Here is an 18,310-nt window from a genome sequence, read left to right as displayed (position 1 = left end):
GTGGTTGTGGGTGCAGGGAGCAGTGAGCAAGCCAGTTTTGCCCTGAGGCCACGGGGGAAGAAGATTTCCTAACCATAAACCCACCTGTGTCCTGAGCTAAGCCATTTGTCAGGTGTAGGATGTGCAGTCTGACAGATACCCTTGGTCTCTGAACCTAAATACCAGCTCAATGCTGAAGCATCTCCAATGGATCTTTTCCACCTCCTCATCACATTTGCAGTCTTCACTGAGCCCCTCTATGCTTTGTTATTGTGGACAGAGACATCCTAAAAGCACTGTTCTCTTAATTAACGTTCAGCCCCAGGCCAACAGCTGATTGATAGCTCTGAAATTTGTGCTCAACATACTTGGGATTCAATTAAACCCCAGCTCTCTCCTCTCCTTCCTGCCCTTATCTGCCAAGTGCTGCAGGACCTTTTCTTATTTCTTGAGAAGTAATTGGCAGGTAAATTCCCCCAGCACCACGAGATCTCCAGCAAATGCAGCAGGCCATTAAACTCTGCAGATGAGAAATGAGCTCCTGCTCCCTCTCTCCACACTTATGCTAACATTTGTGGGGAGGAGGAGTTAGGAGAGCTGTAGGTGGAAGTGGAAGGTCAGCACTCAGCTTGCTAAGGAGATGCTGCCTGGGAGGACAGGCAGTGGTGTGCTGCTGGGAAATTAATCACCAGCAGAAAGGAATGAAAAGCAATCACTGTAACTTCCTCTGAACATCCTGGGTCTGGCTCAAAACTGTAACTCCTTAGAAGAAGTCAACACACCCCCCACACCCCCCCAGCTTCAAGCAGGCTGGATGGTTTTGCAACACCTCACCCTGCTTCTATATCCTGAGGCTGCACTTCACCCTCAGCAGTTATTTGCTCTCAACAGCACTGCGTAGGCTGCAGGCTTATAAATGTGCCACCGAAGAGAGGATCTGCTGCTCCTCAATCATTCACCATACTGAAGCTGCTCCTCAACTTGATCTACCCTGGCTGTCTCTTAATTAAAGCCCTTCCAGTGCTCACTGACCTGGTAAAATGTCATCTGCTTTCTTTGGGGGGACTTGGCAGTGCTGCAGAGTCCCAGGGAGGGGGGCTGAATTTGTGAGCAGAGCAGAGGGGCACAGAGGGGGCAGAAGCGTGGGGAAGGGCTGGCAGGAGAGGGATGAGTGAGGTTTATGGGCTGGGAGAACCAGCCACAGGTTGGCTGAAGCTCACAGCATGTAGCAGAGACACCCAGTGTGGAGACAGCACGCTCAGCACGTTTACCTGAATCTGGCTGTTCCCAGTGTATTGGTGGTAGAGGTCACAAAGCAATCACCTCCATGCAGTGCATGGATGGGTGCCCAGCAAGGGTTATGTACTCCTGTAACACACAGGAGTTTAAATAACTTACCAAAATCTTCAGTTTAAGCCCCAGCCAAGTTGTCTTCTTAGCTTGTGTTCAGATTTGGGAGGTGTAAAGATACTTTGAGAGAGGAAATTAGGCACCCATGCCAGCCTGTGCCAGAGGAGAGCATGGCCAAGCTGATGGCTCTTTGGCAAAGCCTCTCCTCTGGCCAGCACCCTGGGAACCAGCCTGCCCCAGGGCCACACGAAGGAGTAACCCACAAGATACCAGCAAGTGCTTAAAAAAGGGACAAGAGGACCACCAAAGCAGCAAACACCCCACTGCAACCAGAGCCACGGTTGATGGCAGAGGCATTAAGGACAATCTGTGGTTCATAACTGCTGAATTGTCCTTAGTAACTACCTTGTGAGCTGTGCTCTGAGTGTGCTGTTTCCAGAGAGACAGAGGATGCTGCAAGTGCACTGGCTGCTGCTCACCCCTCCTCGGAAATGGAACTAGAGAGGAAGCCTTTCAAAGCTTTCTCTTCTTGAGGAGAAGGTCCTGGGGCGGTCCTGGTGGCTGTCCCCTGATGCATTAGCACCCCCACGGCCTTGCTTTGGCTTTCTCCAGGAAAGGTTCCCAAGCAAAGGCAGTGGTGTGGCACCAGCCCCACTCTTGGCTCCTGAACCACAAAGGAGCACTGCAACCCCTCTGCCACCTCTGCCCCAGCTCTGGCCCTTCCTCTTATGGAAAGGTGAGGGCCAAGAGAGGGGCTTGCTCCCGAGAGCCCCGATGCCCTGCAAGGGCAGTGGAGGGCAGTGTGGCTGTCCCTGTGCCCGGCCAGATCACTCACAAAGGACACAGGGGCTCAGGTTGCACCTTCCCTCGCACTGTGGAGGCCAAGGCTGCTGCCCTTCGGTCACAGGATCAGGCCAGTGCCCTGATCCTGGTTCTCAGGTGTCAGTCACCTCCTTGCCCACACCCAGGGACACGCAGCCAGCAGCAGGGTGAGGGACATTACCCCTGGGACCAGCACGGTTACCCCTGACCTGGGGAAGGGGCAGGCTTTTAGTTCCACCTTCATTAATATTTTTGAAGCAATGTGTTGCTGCTTCAGCAGCAGACCCACCCCCCCTCCCCACTGCCTCTGCCACACAGGGGCCAAAGATCTGCTCCATTCATCAGCCTGAGATTTATGAGGTTCCAAGGGCTCTGGTTACCCTGTGGCCCCAGCCTCCTCCCAGTGACTGCATGAATGAGATGCTGCTGGTTCCTCCCATACCAGAAGCAAAACAAGCTAAGAGGGGAGTAAAGCCATCATTTCACCAAACCCAGCTCCTCCAGGCTCTGCCAGAGCATGAAGTCTTCTGCCATGAGACCTTTTGTGTCCTGCAGGAACCGGAGGACCCCCTGCTGCCCATGCAGACTGAGCCTGCATCCCACCAGGCACCATGCACAGCCTGGCTTTGCTCATGTGAGGCACTCCAGAAATAGAAGAGGGATGGATGGTTGTGGCTAGTCTGGATTCCTCAGGCCCCCAGGCTGCCACTGGCCTTTGCTCTCCCATCCTCCCCATAAATCACTCTTCCCCCAACTCCCATATTCCTGTCCCCGTGCCTGGTTTGCCTCTCACTTTGGCCATTTCAGGGGGCTGAGTGAGAAGGCAGGCTATGGGTAGAGCAGAACCACTGTTCCCCAAGCCCAGGGGCACTGTGGCACTGGGGAGCAGGCAGTGACGCACGGCCTGAAAGAACTTGGCAGCTGTCCTGGGGTCAGTAGGCAGCCAAAGGTCCCATCTGCGTTGCCTGGGCAGGTTTTGGGCCAGCAAGCTGCATTTCCTCCTGGCCCCATGCAACCTCTGGAGGAGGGCAGCATGAAGGCAGCTCACAGGGCTGGCTCACAAAGCTGGAGATGCCCTCAAACATCTGCCACTACACTTTTGTAAGGCAGTAAGTGAAAACAGCTCTCTGCAAAGAACCCCACACCAACACAAGACTGCAAGAGTTTGACACAGACACTGGGGCAAAGCCACAAGCCACCTGGGAAATTCTGCAGCCCATGCTGACAAACTCTCTCTCTTTAAGACTGCAGTGAGCGTGTCAGCCTGGCAAGCAACCTGCTGGATACAGTGAGCAAATAACTGTTTATTATTGCACATAATCCAGCAGAACAACCGACAGAAAACTCCGGACAGCAGTACACAGATTGGAGTAAACAGCTTGCAAAGTCTGTGAGGAAGGTGTTTGAGTGAAGAGTGAAAGGTATCTGCATCTTTGTAAGACCTGAAAAGTACAACACAACCTCCTAGGCACTTTCTGAAAGCATGCAGCTTGAGGTAAATCTGTTCCTTCTTCATCTGTTTGTTTGTTTGCTGGCTTGCATCTAAGAAAATGAAATCCCTCAGGGGCTGAAGTGTCTGTGTGTGTGGGTACACCCCCAGCTCAGCAGGCTGTGGATGTGTTTCTGCCTCGCAATAAAAGCACATCTACTTTTCTCAGAAGGCTGCTAAGAGGAAAGCACATCACTGAGTGCACATCACATGCATAAAAAAAACAACAACAAAGAGGTGGGGGAAAGGGGGGGGGGGGGGGGGGGGGGGAAATTACCTTAGCACTGTTCAAAAAGCTCATTTTTGTGCTTAGTGATAAATAAAAGCCCCTCAGCTCTCTCAATGGAAATCGTCTTGGTGGTTAACGACAGCAGTTGGCTTCTGGAAACTGCAGAGCTGGCAAGGCAGCGCCAGCAAACAGGTAAAACATCAAAGGCAGCAGAGCCTGGGGGATGCAACACATTTATACTTAAGGGGGGCAAAAAAGGGAAAAGAAAAGAAAAGAAAGGGAAAAGGAAACACAAAAAAAAAAGAGGAAAAGAAGCAAATTGCTGCTAAACTCTGGGAGGGTAGATGACGCTGCAACAGCTTTCTCAGGACTGGTTACAGCCACATGGCTCTTAGGAAGGGATCACATTCACTTCTCCCACAGTTAACACCACGGATTCGCTACTGTGGCGACGTTCCTGAGCTCAATAAGGTTAAAAAATAAACTTGGTTCACCAAGAAAAGTATTGAATGATTCTCACTCTCTCATGCCATGATTAGAGCAGATAAATTAGGCAGGTTCTGCCCTGTGTCTCCAGTCAGTGTAAACCCCTGCCTGTCTGCCACCCCACCTCTGAAATCCTTTCAGATTGACCTTTGGAGCAGACTGGGCAGCTGGTTTTATCCCGAACCATCGTCTTCCCTTTCTTCCCAGTCCCTCAGTTTTCCTGCCCAGTCCTGTGCTGTGGGATTTCAGGATACACAGAGGTGCACAACCAACTGTAAAGAACATTTCTGATTATCTTAAAGAAGATAGAAAATGCACACTGCTCGGAGAAGGAAGAAACAAGCCCAAAGCACTCAGCCTCACACCAAACCCTAACTTATCTGCGCTGACTTTCTAAGCTCACGCTGCTGAGGACCAGAGCAGATCATGGTGGAAACATCTCCTTCCAAAGGTCTCTCTGCTGCAGCTTTGGGGAGAATCGGTGCAAACCCACCAGTCCTCTAAGCCTGGCACACAAGAACCACAGCCAGGATTGCCCACTGTGCTGTGCCACTGCTGCAGGTCTGGCTGCTCCGTGCTTCTGAGCCCAGCACCCAACCACAGCAGAGCCCCTTGGGTCTCAGCACCACTTTGTCTCTCAGGAATAATGCAACCTCTGCTATGGCATCCACCCTGCATCCTCCAGCTGGGAAGTCTGCTCAGAGATCCCAGGAACCCCCTACAGCCCACGCCAAGGGCAGGAAGCTGCGGGCGTCCAGAGGGATTTGCAGTCCGTGCCTCCGTCCCACTGTCACTCACAACCCTGGCAGAGACAGGGCTACAGGCACGAATTCAGCTCCCTCTTTTCCTCTCCCATCACAGTGGAAGTCTCCCACTGCAGGACTCTTCTGAGCAGAGCACTGCTGGGGGCAGGAGAGCGCTCAGATGGTGCCTGGCCCCAAGACGGGCACCATCCCCACCTGCAGCACCCCCACACGCACAAACAGCCTCGGATCAGCCAGGCCCTGGCACCCCCACCCATGGCCCCCATCTGTGGCACCTTGGCAGGCATGGGCAGGACTCTGGTTACCCTTCAGCGAGCCCAACTACAACTTGCTCCTCCTTTCAGTCCTCCTTACATGGAAAACAACTCCAGGAGACAGGGAAAGACAAGACTTTGCTCATCCCTCTGGATGACCTCCATGCACGGTGGGCGACGTCGTCCACCCCTAGTCGTGGCACGGCTCCCACAAGTCAGTTTGATTGCTGTGCATTGCTCCATGTCCACGCCATGGATGACACTCTTTGGGAAGTCTCTGGCACTTAGTCAACCAAGGGAGTTACAAAAACACATCAGTGTGCACACATGAGACCTTCTCAGTCATTTTCCTACAGCTACAGAAGAATCCCTCATCCCTGGCACGACAGGACAGTTGATGGCTTCGGTGAGAACAATTTAAGGCAACTGCTATTTTACAGAAAGAAGAGAAGGAGGCTGAAGTGCAGAAACCCTGGCTTCTTCTGGGGAGATCACAGAGGCCAGCCACAGCCTGGGAGCAGGGAGACTGCACTCATCTTCAGGCACTTTCGTTTAAGGTTGATGTTTGCAGTGCAACCTCGGGATCTCAAGTCCTCCTCTTAGGTGGCTTCCAGGTGGCTGAGATTTAATCCCCACCAAGGTCTGTGGTCTCCATCAGCAGCAATGCCTGTCCCAGACACAAAGGAACAGGAGTCAAGGAGGAGCAAAACAAACCACCGATACTTGATTCTGGCTGTGCAAGCTGAGTGGGGACTAAGGACACAGCAGAAAGCAGTGCCCAGGGGAGCCCTTTTATGCCCCAGGAAGGCAGCCTGACACCTTCATGGGGGCTTAGGAGGTGCCTCTCACATCATGCTCACAGGAGGCCCAAGAGTCAGGTTCAGCCTTGATAGGGTTTGGGGTGTTTTTTGCAGTATTTGAGCCCAAGGCAACAGAAATCTTGTGCTAACCCATGACACATTCCTGTGTGCAGGAACCCGACTAGCACAAGAAATCTCACAAAGCTTTATTGCCACCAAATCCAAAGGCAAACCCTCATCCCAGTTCCAGTGGAAGTCACATGCAAGCTCCAGCTTAACCTTAGTCAGGCATCTCAGCTGCTATTTACCTTTGGTAACACAACTACATAACAACAGTGGCAGAATTAGCACCGGGGCCAGTTTCAGAGGTTCACATTCTCTTTGTGTTTCTGCCTCTCGCTGTGCTGAGTGCCACAAAATATTGCACTGCACGAGGAGCCTGGCAGCAGTGGCCAGGGAAGACCACTTGCAGAAAACGAAGCTAAAATTTGCCATCACACATCCTTGCACTGGAAATCTATGTGAAATTATGCCCATCCAACTTGGAAGGCAACTCTATGCCATGGGAATTGTGATGGGTTAAAGCCCATCCTGAAAACAGGGTGGGGAGGGCTTGTGAGTGCTTTGCTCTCCCTGCAGGGCGTTTTCCCCCTGGGAAACTGAGACTGTTCCACTCCCCCCTCCCTGCCCAGCTAGGGTATAAAAGGGAGGGCATTGCAGCCATTAGCTCTTTTTGGCTCCTGCCTTCCTGGACAAGATCTACTGCAGCTGCCTTCCTGCTTCTCTGCCATGTGGTCTGGCCTGATCCTTCTCCCTGCTGCCTCTGTGCCTCTCCAGAGAGACTGGTTCTGTATTCTTGTTTTTTTTCCTCCCATCCATCCTTGTTCCTTGCCCTTGTGAACCTTACCTGTTATTGTTTTATATATATATATTGTTTAAAGGAAACTCTTTACCTTTCTACTTCCAAGCCGACTCCAAATTATTTCTTGGTGGATTTGCTCCTTCCCTTTCTTTTTCCTCTCTGTTGGGAGGGAGTAGGGGGGAGCGGGGCAGGGATTCTCAGCCTTGCCCCCATCTGAGCTCTTAAGTCCCAGTTAAGGCTCAAACAAATCTAAAATTTACCATCACACAGCCTTGCACTGGAAGTGTACGTGAAATTATGTCCATCCAGCTTGGAAGGCGAATCTATACCGTGGGAATTCATCTGCTTGACACAGCTCAAGCTTTTAACTCTGAGGAAGTGATTTTAGGGAAAGACTTGAGAACTCTCCACTGAAAACTACTCCACAAACCTCTCTTAGAACAGATAAAGGCTTACTGAGAATCTCAACACTCAGTGGAAGGCAATTGCATCTACTGAGGTAATGCCCATGCGTTTTCCTCACCAGTGAATGATTTGTGGTGGCAGTAAAGCCAGTCAACCCCAAAACACCCACAGGGAGGTACCCCATGCTTGTCTTACCTTGTCTGAGGGGCACATCATGTCAGAAAATGGACAAACAGGATGGCCAGACCAATGTTCAGTAGGATGACCATGCAGATCACAATTGTGTTAGGTCCCTGGAGGAAAAACCCAAACCACAGCATTACACACCACAGCTCAAGGCAGGAAGAGAGACACAAGTTAATTCTGCTGTTCACAACCACCAGAACCATCCCCTCCCAACTCAAGACACTTAACCAGTCATAGACTAGTTGAGTATCAATCAATCAATCAATCACTCCATACTTCTATTTCTTCCCCACAAACTCATTCTAAGCAGGCTAAATCAGGCTTCTTCTAAGGCTAAGGCAGATTATAGGAGACCCCCAACTGCAGGCACACAAACTGCCAAGTCCACACCAAGCTGCTCCTCCCAACTCCTTTGCCCCCCACCTCACCCACGTTTCTAAGTTGTCATTTTTCACCTCACAATGTGCCCCTACTGAGGAAAAGGGGGGGGAAAAAAGGGAAAATAAGTAAAAGAAACAGGTAAAAAAGAAACCCCACTCGTTTTTCCCCGTTCTACATTTCCCCCTCCAACTTCCCAGATCCATGTTGGCAGCTAAAGCGATGGGGAAGGGAGAGAAGAGTGTAAAAAATTAATCAGAAAATGCCCTTTTCCTCAAGTTTTGAAAGAGGGATGCGTCTGAAAGTGTGTTTGTAGTGCAGAGAGGAAAATCATCGCGGGGGTTATGAATGGGGGTGGGAACAGCACCGGGCTGGGAAGGCAGGAGGAAGGAAATCAAAACCCTCCTCCAGCCGGGATCCCTAAAAGAGACTCGGGGTTTTCTGCACCCCCGAGGCAGTGGGCTCTGCATCTCTGGGAAAATCCACACCTCCTGGGGAAAAAGAAACCCACGAAAAGCCAACGATGCCTCCCAGGGGTGCCTCCCGGGCTGCCCCATGTCACCTCTTCGCCGTCCTCCGCCTCCCGCGCTGCCACCGCCGGGGCCGGGCTCCGCTTGGCCCCCGCCTTGTGCTCCGTGCGCCCCAGCGCCCTGGCCTCAGTCTTCTTGTCGGCAATGGGCTCGGCCCGGCTAGCGGCCCTGCGCTCGGGGCTGGGGCGCTGCTTCAGCTCCTTTGGCCGGGGCGGCTCCGGCTTGGCGTCCGCTCTGGCTATCGGCTTCTCCTCCCGCTCCTGCGGTGGGGTGGAGGTGTTCCCGCGGCGCTCCGGGGAGGGCGGCTCGGGCTCGGGGAGCGGCTCCTCCTCATAGTCCTCGACGGGGGAGACCGAGGAGGTGCGAACGGCGTAGCTGTGGTAGCCCTTGACGACATCCACGTCGGGCTCCTGCGCCAAGCGCTGCAGCGGGCCGATCTCCATCTGCTCGGCGGGGCGAGTCCAGCCCCTCGAAGCTGGCCGGCTCTCGCTCTCGGGGGGTGCGGGGCTGCCGCCGCCCGCCCTGCCGCCTGCCTCTGCCCAGCTGCCCGGACGGAGGGCACCGTCTTGGCGAGGGGCCGCCTTGGCTCGCTTGGCCTCGGGCGGGGTGGCGGCGGGGCTGGGGGGCGGGCTGGCGCGGCGCCCGGTCTCGTCCTGCTCGTGGAGCTGGGGGCTCTCGGGGGGCGTGGGGGACGGCGGGGCGCCCGCGGGCCGCGGAGCCTCCTCCTCCATGTTGACGGCGTGCTCCTGGTTCTCGATGATCTCCTGCAGCAGCTTGCGCTTCTGGTACTCGGGGCCTGGGGAGACAGAAGCTGGGGTGAGGAGATGCCCCGGCGCTGCAGGGACGTCGGTCCCGCTCCAGCGCCGTGCCACCAGCGTGCCGCTGGGTTTGGGGACAGCTGCGGGAGAGCCTAGACTGGAGGCAAGGAGAGGAGGTCCTCCCAGTCCAGAGCCTGCTTCCACGGGGGATGCCCTCCAGAAGTAGCCAGAGGCTCTGAGCCCTGTCCCATGCTGGCAGCTGGGAAGAGCTGGGGGAGCAGGCAGGGAGCTACATGTGGCGCTAAAGAAACGCTGGAAGTCTGCAGCCCAACTTTTTGTGGTCACACAGATGAGGTATTCTGGGACTAAGGTGGGTCCAGCCCTCATCCAGGTGTATTTTTGTTGTTCTTATTTGTTTTTTTAATGCCTGAGAAACCCTTCCATGTTGCTTCTTTGGTGACTGATAGTGTCACAACTTCACAAGTGGTAACAGGGGATGCCCAGCCTCCCTGGGAAAGGCAGCATCCACAAATGATCTGCCTGCCTCAGGATGGGAAAACCATGCTTCTTATGTGTGGAGGGGGGGTGGTAGCTTCACAGCCCTCCTGCCTGCCCTGAGCCCCACAGCATCAGCAAAAGTACCTGTCAGCACCACACCAGGTGTCTCTTGCCTTCACTCTGGCCTCATGTCCCATGCTGACTGGTAAGTGCTGTCATCTATTACCAGTGTTGCCCTTCAATTATTCACCTATCATTACATCTTTACTTCTTCTGAACCCTAGGCCATGCTTGCAAAGCAAATTGTAGCCCAACTAAGTTCTGGAGAAATCAGCCAGAGCCTGACACCAAACCTATCCATCAGGCTGGGCAGCTGGCTGAGCAAAATCTAGCACTGAACAACTGGGAATATCTTTTGGGATAACAACCCTGCACAGTGCTCTGCATGCTGGGACCTGCGCTGGGACAGGGGTCCCTGCCTGTCACCACAATGCTCAGAGCAAGTGAGAGCAAGAGGAGCATGCACCTTATGGGCAGCATGAGGTCACCAGGCAGAGTTTTTTGACAGCAAAGCACCTCCTTTTCAAAGTGGCTTTGGCCTCATTCTGCTGAATCCAAGGGATGCTGAGGCGGTGCAGGCTTACAGGGCTTGCTCTGCGCTCCTGAATGGAGCCTGTAGCCATGCTGTCCCCAGCTGCCTTGTGGTTCCTCCCCTCATCTCCTCTGCCCTCGGGACTTGAGCCTGGTTGGGAAATAGGGTTTGCTGCTCTTTCTCCTTAATGAATCAGCAGAGTGATTTGCACGCTGCCACCTCCTGCCCACGCAGGCAATGCCTGCTCAGAGGGGGCAGTGGGGAGAAAGCAGGCACTGCTTTTAGCTGCTCTGCCCTGCCTGCACTCTCCTGTCAATCAGCAGGAAACCCATTCAGGGCCATTTATTTCTGGCTGCAAGTGGATTATTTGGAAGCCATTTCAACAGTTGTTCAGACTCCTTAAAATAGGCTGCCTGCAACTCCAGGCTCCTTGCTTCTCCTGCTGCTTTCTTCGGAATAATTCACACCAAAAAACCTCCAACTGCCTGCAGGGCACTGCACAGCTCCCATGCTCCGGCCTCACCTCCCCACCTTCACCTCCCAGCATGACATTTCAGCAAGGGCTTTGGCTTACACCCTGCTCCTCTAGGCTGTTAGGGTTGACATAATAAACGAAGCCCAAGGCTCAGTACTTATCAGAGATACGAGGCTTGCTGAGACTGCCCTGTGCCAGACGTTGCAGGGTCTGTGCCAGGACAGCAGGGGGAAAGAAAGAACCCTGCCAGGCTGTCCTGGCTATGTGACCAGCAGCTCCAAGTCCTAATAAAATCCAAGGATGAACTTTAGTCTCTTTGGTGCTGGACAGTGAGTAATTCAGGAAGAGACATTTTCCCTGGTTGTGCACTTAGGGAATTTAGAGGAATCATAGAAGAAAAATGCATCAGCAGCTCAGAAGGCCACTGAGAGAGGCCAGGACCAAGAGAAGCCCTGCATAAAAGCAGTGAGAAGCTCCAGCTCCCGAGGAGCCAGGAGCAGAGGTTCCTTCAGGCATTTTGCAGAGACCATTTCAATTGTTTCCTTCAATTGCCATGGGTGGAAAAAAAAATAATCTAGCTGGATGTCAAAAATCTCCCATCAGGAATTCCAGTTTCTTCTGCCTCTGTGCTATAAATACCCCAGTGTGCAAAGGGTGAGTGTGGAGCTGTGAGTGGCAGCTGAGGGCTTATGTCAGGATCAAGCGACATTTAGCTATTGTTAAGTGAAGTGCCACACGCTGGCTCATGCCCATGCCCAGGCTCTGTGCTGCTTCCCCCACTCAAAGCCAGCTCCCAGGCCTACCTAGGCAGTGGGGAGGAAGGGGCAGTCCTCTAGCACCATGTCCCCATCTGGTAGGTGCAGGGCAAGATGAGGCAGTACAGGGAATTAGGCAAATCTGTCAGCTTGGCTCTCCCTGGCCAGGTGTTAACCGTTCTCCTGTCCTATTGTGTGTCCTGTGGCAGGGTGTGGTATTGGACACCCAGGCACCAAAATCATAGAATCAATAAGGTTGGAAATACCTCAAAGATCATCAAGTCCAACCTGTCACCACAGACCTCATGACTACTAAACCATGGCACCAAGTGCCACGTCCAATCCCCTCTTGAACACCTCCAGGGACGGTGACTCCACCACCTCCCTGGGCAGCACATTCCAATGGCTAACAACTCTCTCTGGGAAGAACTTTCTCCTCACCTCGAGACTAAACTTCTCCTGGCACAGGCAGCAGGTTTTGCTGAGCAGGAGTCAGCCTCTGGCTTCTACCCCCAGTTGTGCCACTGTGAAGGTCCCTTATGATCCTGCCTCAGCAGGGCGCTTGTTCCAGGTGACAAAGCCAGATAATAGGAAAGACAGCATAACAATGCAGGCATTTGGCTCCTTGTTTTTTGCTCTGTTATCTCCTATCCTCTCTGGAAAGGGAGGTTTTCCAGCAAAAGCACATCTGTAGCTAACACAGTCTAGGGAAAGGTAATGGCATCCACAATGCTGCCTCTACTATTACACTTCCTATCTATTAATCCCTCAGTGCTCAGCATCACAGAAGGAAGCTCCCAAGTGTTTCCCAGCCAAATAATCAGCAGTGATGCTAACAAACAGGGAATCAGGAAGCAGGATTTTGCATTAGTGGCTTTCCTACAGGCTATTACAGCCCCTAATTAGCCGAGTCTGATGGTCCCTCTGAGCAGTGTGGGGCCCCACAGGACACAGGCTTGTGAGTCAATGTGGAAAGCCGTTCCAAGAAAAAGCTGTGAGGGATTTATCTACAAACAGACCTGAGCTGACTGCCTGCTCTGCCTGGTCTGGGGAGGGCTTCACCATGTGGAGAACACGAGGGGAAATTGAGGGACTGTGGGTTTTTCCTCCAGGCTGCAGTAACAAGTTCCAGCACATAAAAGAATGGTGTAAGGAGAACAGCAAATCACCCAGGGCAGGGGCTGGCTGAACTTGCATGAAAGAGGGTTAAGGAGAGCGACTTGTAGAGTTACAAAGCTGGTGAAGCATTCAGCCAACAGACCACAGAATCATAGAATTGTCAGGGATGGAAGGGACCTCAAGGATCATCTCGTTCCAACACCCCTGCCATGGGCAGGGACACCTCACATTAGATCAGGTTGCCCAGAGCCACATCCAGCCTGGCCTTTAAACCCTCCCAGGGATGAGGCTTCCACCACCTCCCTGGGCAATCTGTGCCAGTCTCTCACCACCCTCATGGGAAAGAACTTCTTCCTAACATCCACCCTGAATCTACCCATTTCTATTTTTGTTCCATCCCCCCCAGTCCTATCATTACCTGACACCCTAAAAAGCCCCTCCCCAGCTTTCTTGAGCCCCCTTTAGATATTGGAAGGCCACAATAAGGTCTCCTCAGAGCCTTCTCTTCTCCAGACTGAATAGCCCCGAGATTTCCCAAGGAAACTGCAAAACCCCTCTTAGCAGATCCCCCTGGTCTTACCTGGCTGGTAGAAGTCTGGGGAGAGCTCCCTGGCCATCATTCTGGCTATGCCTGATTCATTGTTGGCTGCTTGAGCTGCCTGCTCAGACCCTTCAGCTTTGGCTTTGGCATGAGCTGTCCTGCAGAGAGAAGAGGGGACACCAGGGAGTAGTGAGAGCCAAAATTGTCAGCTTGAGCAGTGGATCTTTTCCAGCAACAAAATTAAGTCAGCACACCTGGCACAACAGCACTCAGCTCCTGCCCACTTGACCCAGAACCCTCATATTTGAGGGGAAAAGACCATATTTTCTACAAGCTACTTAAGGCTAAGGTGTGAGGGTTGGAGGTTGCCATAGGAAGGAGCAGCCAGGTGCATGTGCAGGCAGGAACACGTTCAGGCATTGCAGCAAGGCAGTGGGCACTGCCAAATAGACTGGCTGCCACCCTGAGAAGCACTGAAAACAGGGCTCAGAGGAAAGCCTTAAGCATCACCACAGGCACCTGGAGCACAGGACAATAACAGGATGGGTGAACACCGCTGTGCTGTCACCAGCCCTGAGCTGCTGCACCTAGCCAGAGGCAGTGTGCCCATCCCCATCACACCAGACAAGTTGTACCCCAAATATCTCTCCAGAAGCAAAGCACAGACATTGCTCAAGGGGCTCCTTCACACATCACAGCCTGGGGAGCTGCTCTCAGCAATGCTAGGAACGGCAGAGCCATTGCTTTGTTCTCAGCTCAGCTTCCTGAGTCCTCTCCTCTGCCTCCCAGCAGATCTCCTTGCTCCACAGGGCTACCAGAGTGATTCCTCTGCCCGGCTGTCGTATTCCTCGCATGCCTCACACTCGGGGCCCTGTGATCTTCGTGCTAAAAGCAGGGCTGGCTTTACAGCCCAGCTGCTGGCAGTCTGGGAAGGAGCTGACTTCAAACAGCGAAGTGGAACCTTGAAAATAAGGAGGGTGAAGCACCGTGGTTCAGCTGCTTTGCTCCACCCGGGGCTTGCAGAGAGCTGCTTTGCCTTTGCTCCCACTGGCACATTTGCTGAGGCTCCCCACATCTCCCTTGCTGCCCATGATGAAGCACCCACTGCTGCACACAATGAAGCACCCATTGCTGCACATGCAAACCCACATGCTCGTGTGTGGAGAGTGAGATAAGCAGGCAGCAGCCCTCAAATACCACTCTGAATTACAACCTTTCATGTGGTCTGAGGGGGCCTGATGAGCTCTTTTCGGGCTCAGGTTGGTATGTGGTCATGGTTTAGCTCAAAATAAGGGAAAAAAATGTAGCTCTCATCCCTGCAGTGAAAATATTCTAGAGGAATTTTTGGATTTGAGGTCCAGATGATTCTTTCCCATGAAATGGAGAGGCATTCCACATGCAAGACAAGCCTTCCTCTGAATGCAGTGAAAAATGTCTTCAGGAGTGCTGCTCTGAGACCCTTGGAAGGTGGGAGATAAATATGTGCAGATACATCCACAGACACCCACCCCATTTGGAGTAGCTGTGGGGAAAGAACTAAAGGTAGGGCATTAATCCCAACTGATAGAGGCAACAGTGTGACTTGATGGGGAGACAAAAACACTGCTCAGTGCCCTGTGATAGAGAGCAGGGTGTGGAGCTGCTGTGGCTCAGCCTGGCCCTCCCTGGGATGACACTGAGCCATGATTCACCTCCTTGCTGACACTCACTCCTTATCTCCCCACTTTCTCTGCAGGCTGAGCTGCTTGGGATTGCTGTCATTCCTGGTCTTTTTATCCAAAAACTATTACAGCTCCTGCAAAACCCAGAGACAAGGCAGGATGAGACAGAAAGCAGCAATTTTAAGCCTCTGCTCGCAAGCAGGAGGTCTGAGGAAGCTCTGAACAGAGAAAGCACCTCCTTTTTTGGTAGCATGTAATCAGTGTGATTAATTCCACTAAAACCTGGCAGGGGCCAAGGGGGATGTTTCTGTGCTCTCCATGCCTGGGGGATCAGAGCAGGCTGGATGTGCTGAGCGTGGGGCACACAGCCGGCCTGGCCTCAGCCCCAGAAAGCAGCTTGTGAAGTGAGGATCCAGCTCTTCACCCTGGCCGGATATGCTCCCACTCCTGGCTTTGTCCTCCTGCTCTTGGAGGACCACAGGGTGACAAAATCCTCCCTTTATGCTGCTCACTGAGCCAGGCAGAGTCTATCCCAACCACTTCCCATCCAACCAGCCAGCTGGCCCCAGCTGAGGCAGCAAGAGGCAGCTCCAAACCGGTGGGTGGATGGTTCTTAAAGGTGACTTCCAAAAGAGTAGTCTGGAAGTGGACTGGATGCAGGGTCTGCTCCCTCCCCTAGTAAGGACAGAGCCAGACTCAGGCCAGCATGTTACCAAATGGGTGCAGATGGCTTCTGCACACTCTGCTCTCCCCCAGCATCTGGGTCCAAGGCAAGGGAACATCCTTAGGGTGTTGGAAATGACAAGGAAGCTCCCAATGTACTCCTCTCTGCTGGAGATATTCTTTTATCCAGAGAAGCTGCTGGATGCTATCTGGCTGCTGCGCAGGGCTTGAGTACTACAGTTCCTGCAGATAAAGAGATGGTGAGGCCAGGAACACCCCAACCTCAGCTGCAGAGGCTGTGGTGAGGGTCTGAGCTATCACTGTGGGATGCTATGGCCCCAAGGGAAGCAGGGCTCCACACTGATCCCTCCTGGGCACAGAAGGGCATGAGGCCAGGGAGGCCATGGGGCAGCTCCTGAGCGCCATGCGTGGAGCTGTGACAGTGAGCTGAGCAGCACAGCTCTAGGATCCCCACTGCCCTGGGGCTGTGAGCTGCAGGCCAGCAGTCTCCTTGCTCAGCAGGGACACAGCTGACCTGTTTGATTTGGGGGCAAGGGGAGAGAGGGTGAGGGGGTGTCAAAGATCAACACAGATGCAGCTTCACATCTGGCAGCTCCAGCACACCACACGTTGGCTCTGCTGCCCCAACCCAAGGCTGTGGCACAAGGCAGAGCACTGCTCTCCCCAGCCAGCAGCCTGGCCCTGGCAGGGATGCTGGTGCCCTGTGCTGGGCTCCCCCATTGCTGAGATCATTTATTACAGCAGCAGCCAGCTGATGAACACATGGCTTAAGACACAGCATGGTATTTTAGGGGCATCTCTCCTGGCTGTGCCACACAGCCCCAGAGCACCAAGGGAAGGCACTGCTGCTCCCAGCCTCCAGAGAGCCACTCTGAGGGTTTAGCAACACTGTGATAAACCATGGAACTTGCCTGGAGTTTTTCTGAATGTGTTTATCCACAGGGCTGCAGAAAACAGCCTGTGGAAAAACCAGCAGAGGAGAAAATCTGGAGCTGGAGGAGGTCAGGGTGAAGTTGAAACAGAGGCCCATGGATCTTATAGTACTCAGCAGCAGAATTCAAAAGCCCTTTTTCAAGGCAGTGCTGGAAAATGAGCCATGAAGATTAATCACATCCAGCCAGGGGCAATAAACAAAGAGGGGCCTTCACAAACCAACATCAGTGCTCTCTGTTCCCAGTGACACAGCACTGCCCTGGGTGAGTGCTTCCCAGTTGCACCCTGAGCCATCTCCCCAGGCAGCACTGGTAAAAATAGCTGGGGTGAATTCTTTGCAAGCAGGAGCAGCAGCCCTGCTGAGGCGAGGGGAGGTATGCAGGCAACGCCTGCAGCCCCCAGCCCAGCAGCACCAGCTGGGTCACAGCTTCATACCCCAGCTGGACAGGTGGGGAAGGCAGGGTTAAATGTTTTAGTTGTTGCTCTGGCACAGCTCTAATGCTTTAGTTGCTTCTGTACCAGTACAGGACAGAGCAGCACCGCTCCTTGCCCTTCCTGACCACCTCTCAGGATCACTGCCCCAGTCTGAAGTGCCCTGGGGACACGGGAGCTGCAGCTGAGCACCCTGCTAACAGGTGAGCCCCAGAGGCCAGCCAGCACACCCGGATCTTTGGTCAGTTTCTGCAGCTCTGCACATCCACGTTGGATTAGACTGTAAATGAGATTGGAATTAGCAGGGAATGCTGCAAATACCAGACGGGGCTGGGGCGCCTGCAGGTGCAGCCATGACCTTGTGGCTAGAAATAGGGGAAGAGCTCAGCTCTCCTCCCAGGCTGCTGCACATTTGCTTGTTAAGGGAAAGGCAGACCTGCCCAGCACTGGCCCTCCTTCTCTGAGCTGTCCTTCCTCCCGCTGATTGTGCAAACCCTGAACAAGGACCAACTGTACAGCTCTTCCTTGCTATGCTTGGTAGCATGATCTGCTAAAAGGCCATCAACCAAATGTAGTTCAGCAGCCAGCTCTAAAAAGGGAGAATTCTGCTAAACTTCCATCTCCCAGAAACTGGCTTTTCCAACCCCAGGCAAATCCCTGCTCCAGCATCCAGCAGGAATCATTTTGTCCCTCTGGAGAGCCTTAAGATAACTGTTTGCCTTGGCAAGAGCATTTACAGCACTCAGAGGGGCAGAGGGAAAGCTGCAGCAGTGGTTTTGCTGTTGGCAACAGGGTCCCTTTGTTCACATTGCACAAGGACACACAGACCTGTGCTGGGGGCTGCACAAGGTCACTTTTAAAGCCCCTTCCAGCCTGAACCATTCTGTGATTCTATGACCTGACCATGACAGACAGTTTATGGCTTCTCTCTATTCCACACTCGCATCACCTCTGCAGCAGGAGCATCCCTTTCTGCCTGGCCTGTCAAAATCCATCCCCTTTGTGCCTCTCCCCCTGCCTCCATGTGCATGCAGATATCAGCAGAGCTCTGGTACCCTCATTTGCCAGTAACCAGCCCATGGGATTGAATATCCCCTTTCAGCCCATCCCTTGTGCCACTTTCCATGTCCACAGACAAACCTATCTGTGTCCTGCCCCGTGGGGGTCCTGCCCCAAGAGCCAGCTGTACTTTTGACCTTCCTTTTGCTCCATCACTCATGTGCACCTTCTCACTCAGTTAAGACCCTGACATCCCTGGGGTGCCTCAGTCTTTGCTGGTTTATGTTGTGGACTCTGCAGATGCAAGGTGTGACTCGAAATTGTGACTT

General features: G+C 53.3%; 1 protein-coding gene across 1 annotated transcript in view; it reads right to left on the bottom strand.

The window, feature by feature from the left end:
• Positions 1-3,435: 3,435 nt before the first annotated feature.
• The window catches only part of JPH2 (junctophilin 2), a 34,835-nt gene continuing 19,960 nt past the window's right edge, over positions 3,436-18,310 (bottom strand). Inside the window, exons 3-6 of the mRNA XM_068149806.1 lie at positions 13,312-13,430; positions 8,567-9,330; positions 7,636-7,733; positions 3,436-6,040 (exon numbers count right to left, since the gene is read on the bottom strand). Coding sequence (XP_068005907.1) covers positions 7,653-7,733; positions 8,567-9,330; positions 13,312-13,430 — 964 coding nt within the window. The 3' untranslated portion in view covers positions 3,436-6,040; positions 7,636-7,652. The remainder of the gene's footprint in view (positions 6,041-7,635; positions 7,734-8,566; positions 9,331-13,311; positions 13,431-18,310) is intronic.

Source organism: Melanerpes formicivorus, unplaced genomic scaffold (genome assembly GCF_026170545.1).
Source record: "Melanerpes formicivorus ecotype bairdi unplaced genomic scaffold, bMelFor1.0.p_v2 SCAF_19, whole genome shotgun sequence".
Classification (NCBI taxonomy): domain Eukaryota; kingdom Metazoa; phylum Chordata; class Aves; order Piciformes; family Picidae; genus Melanerpes; species Melanerpes formicivorus.
Note: the sequence above shows the minus strand (reverse complement) of the source record. Positions and strands in the feature narration are given on the sequence as shown.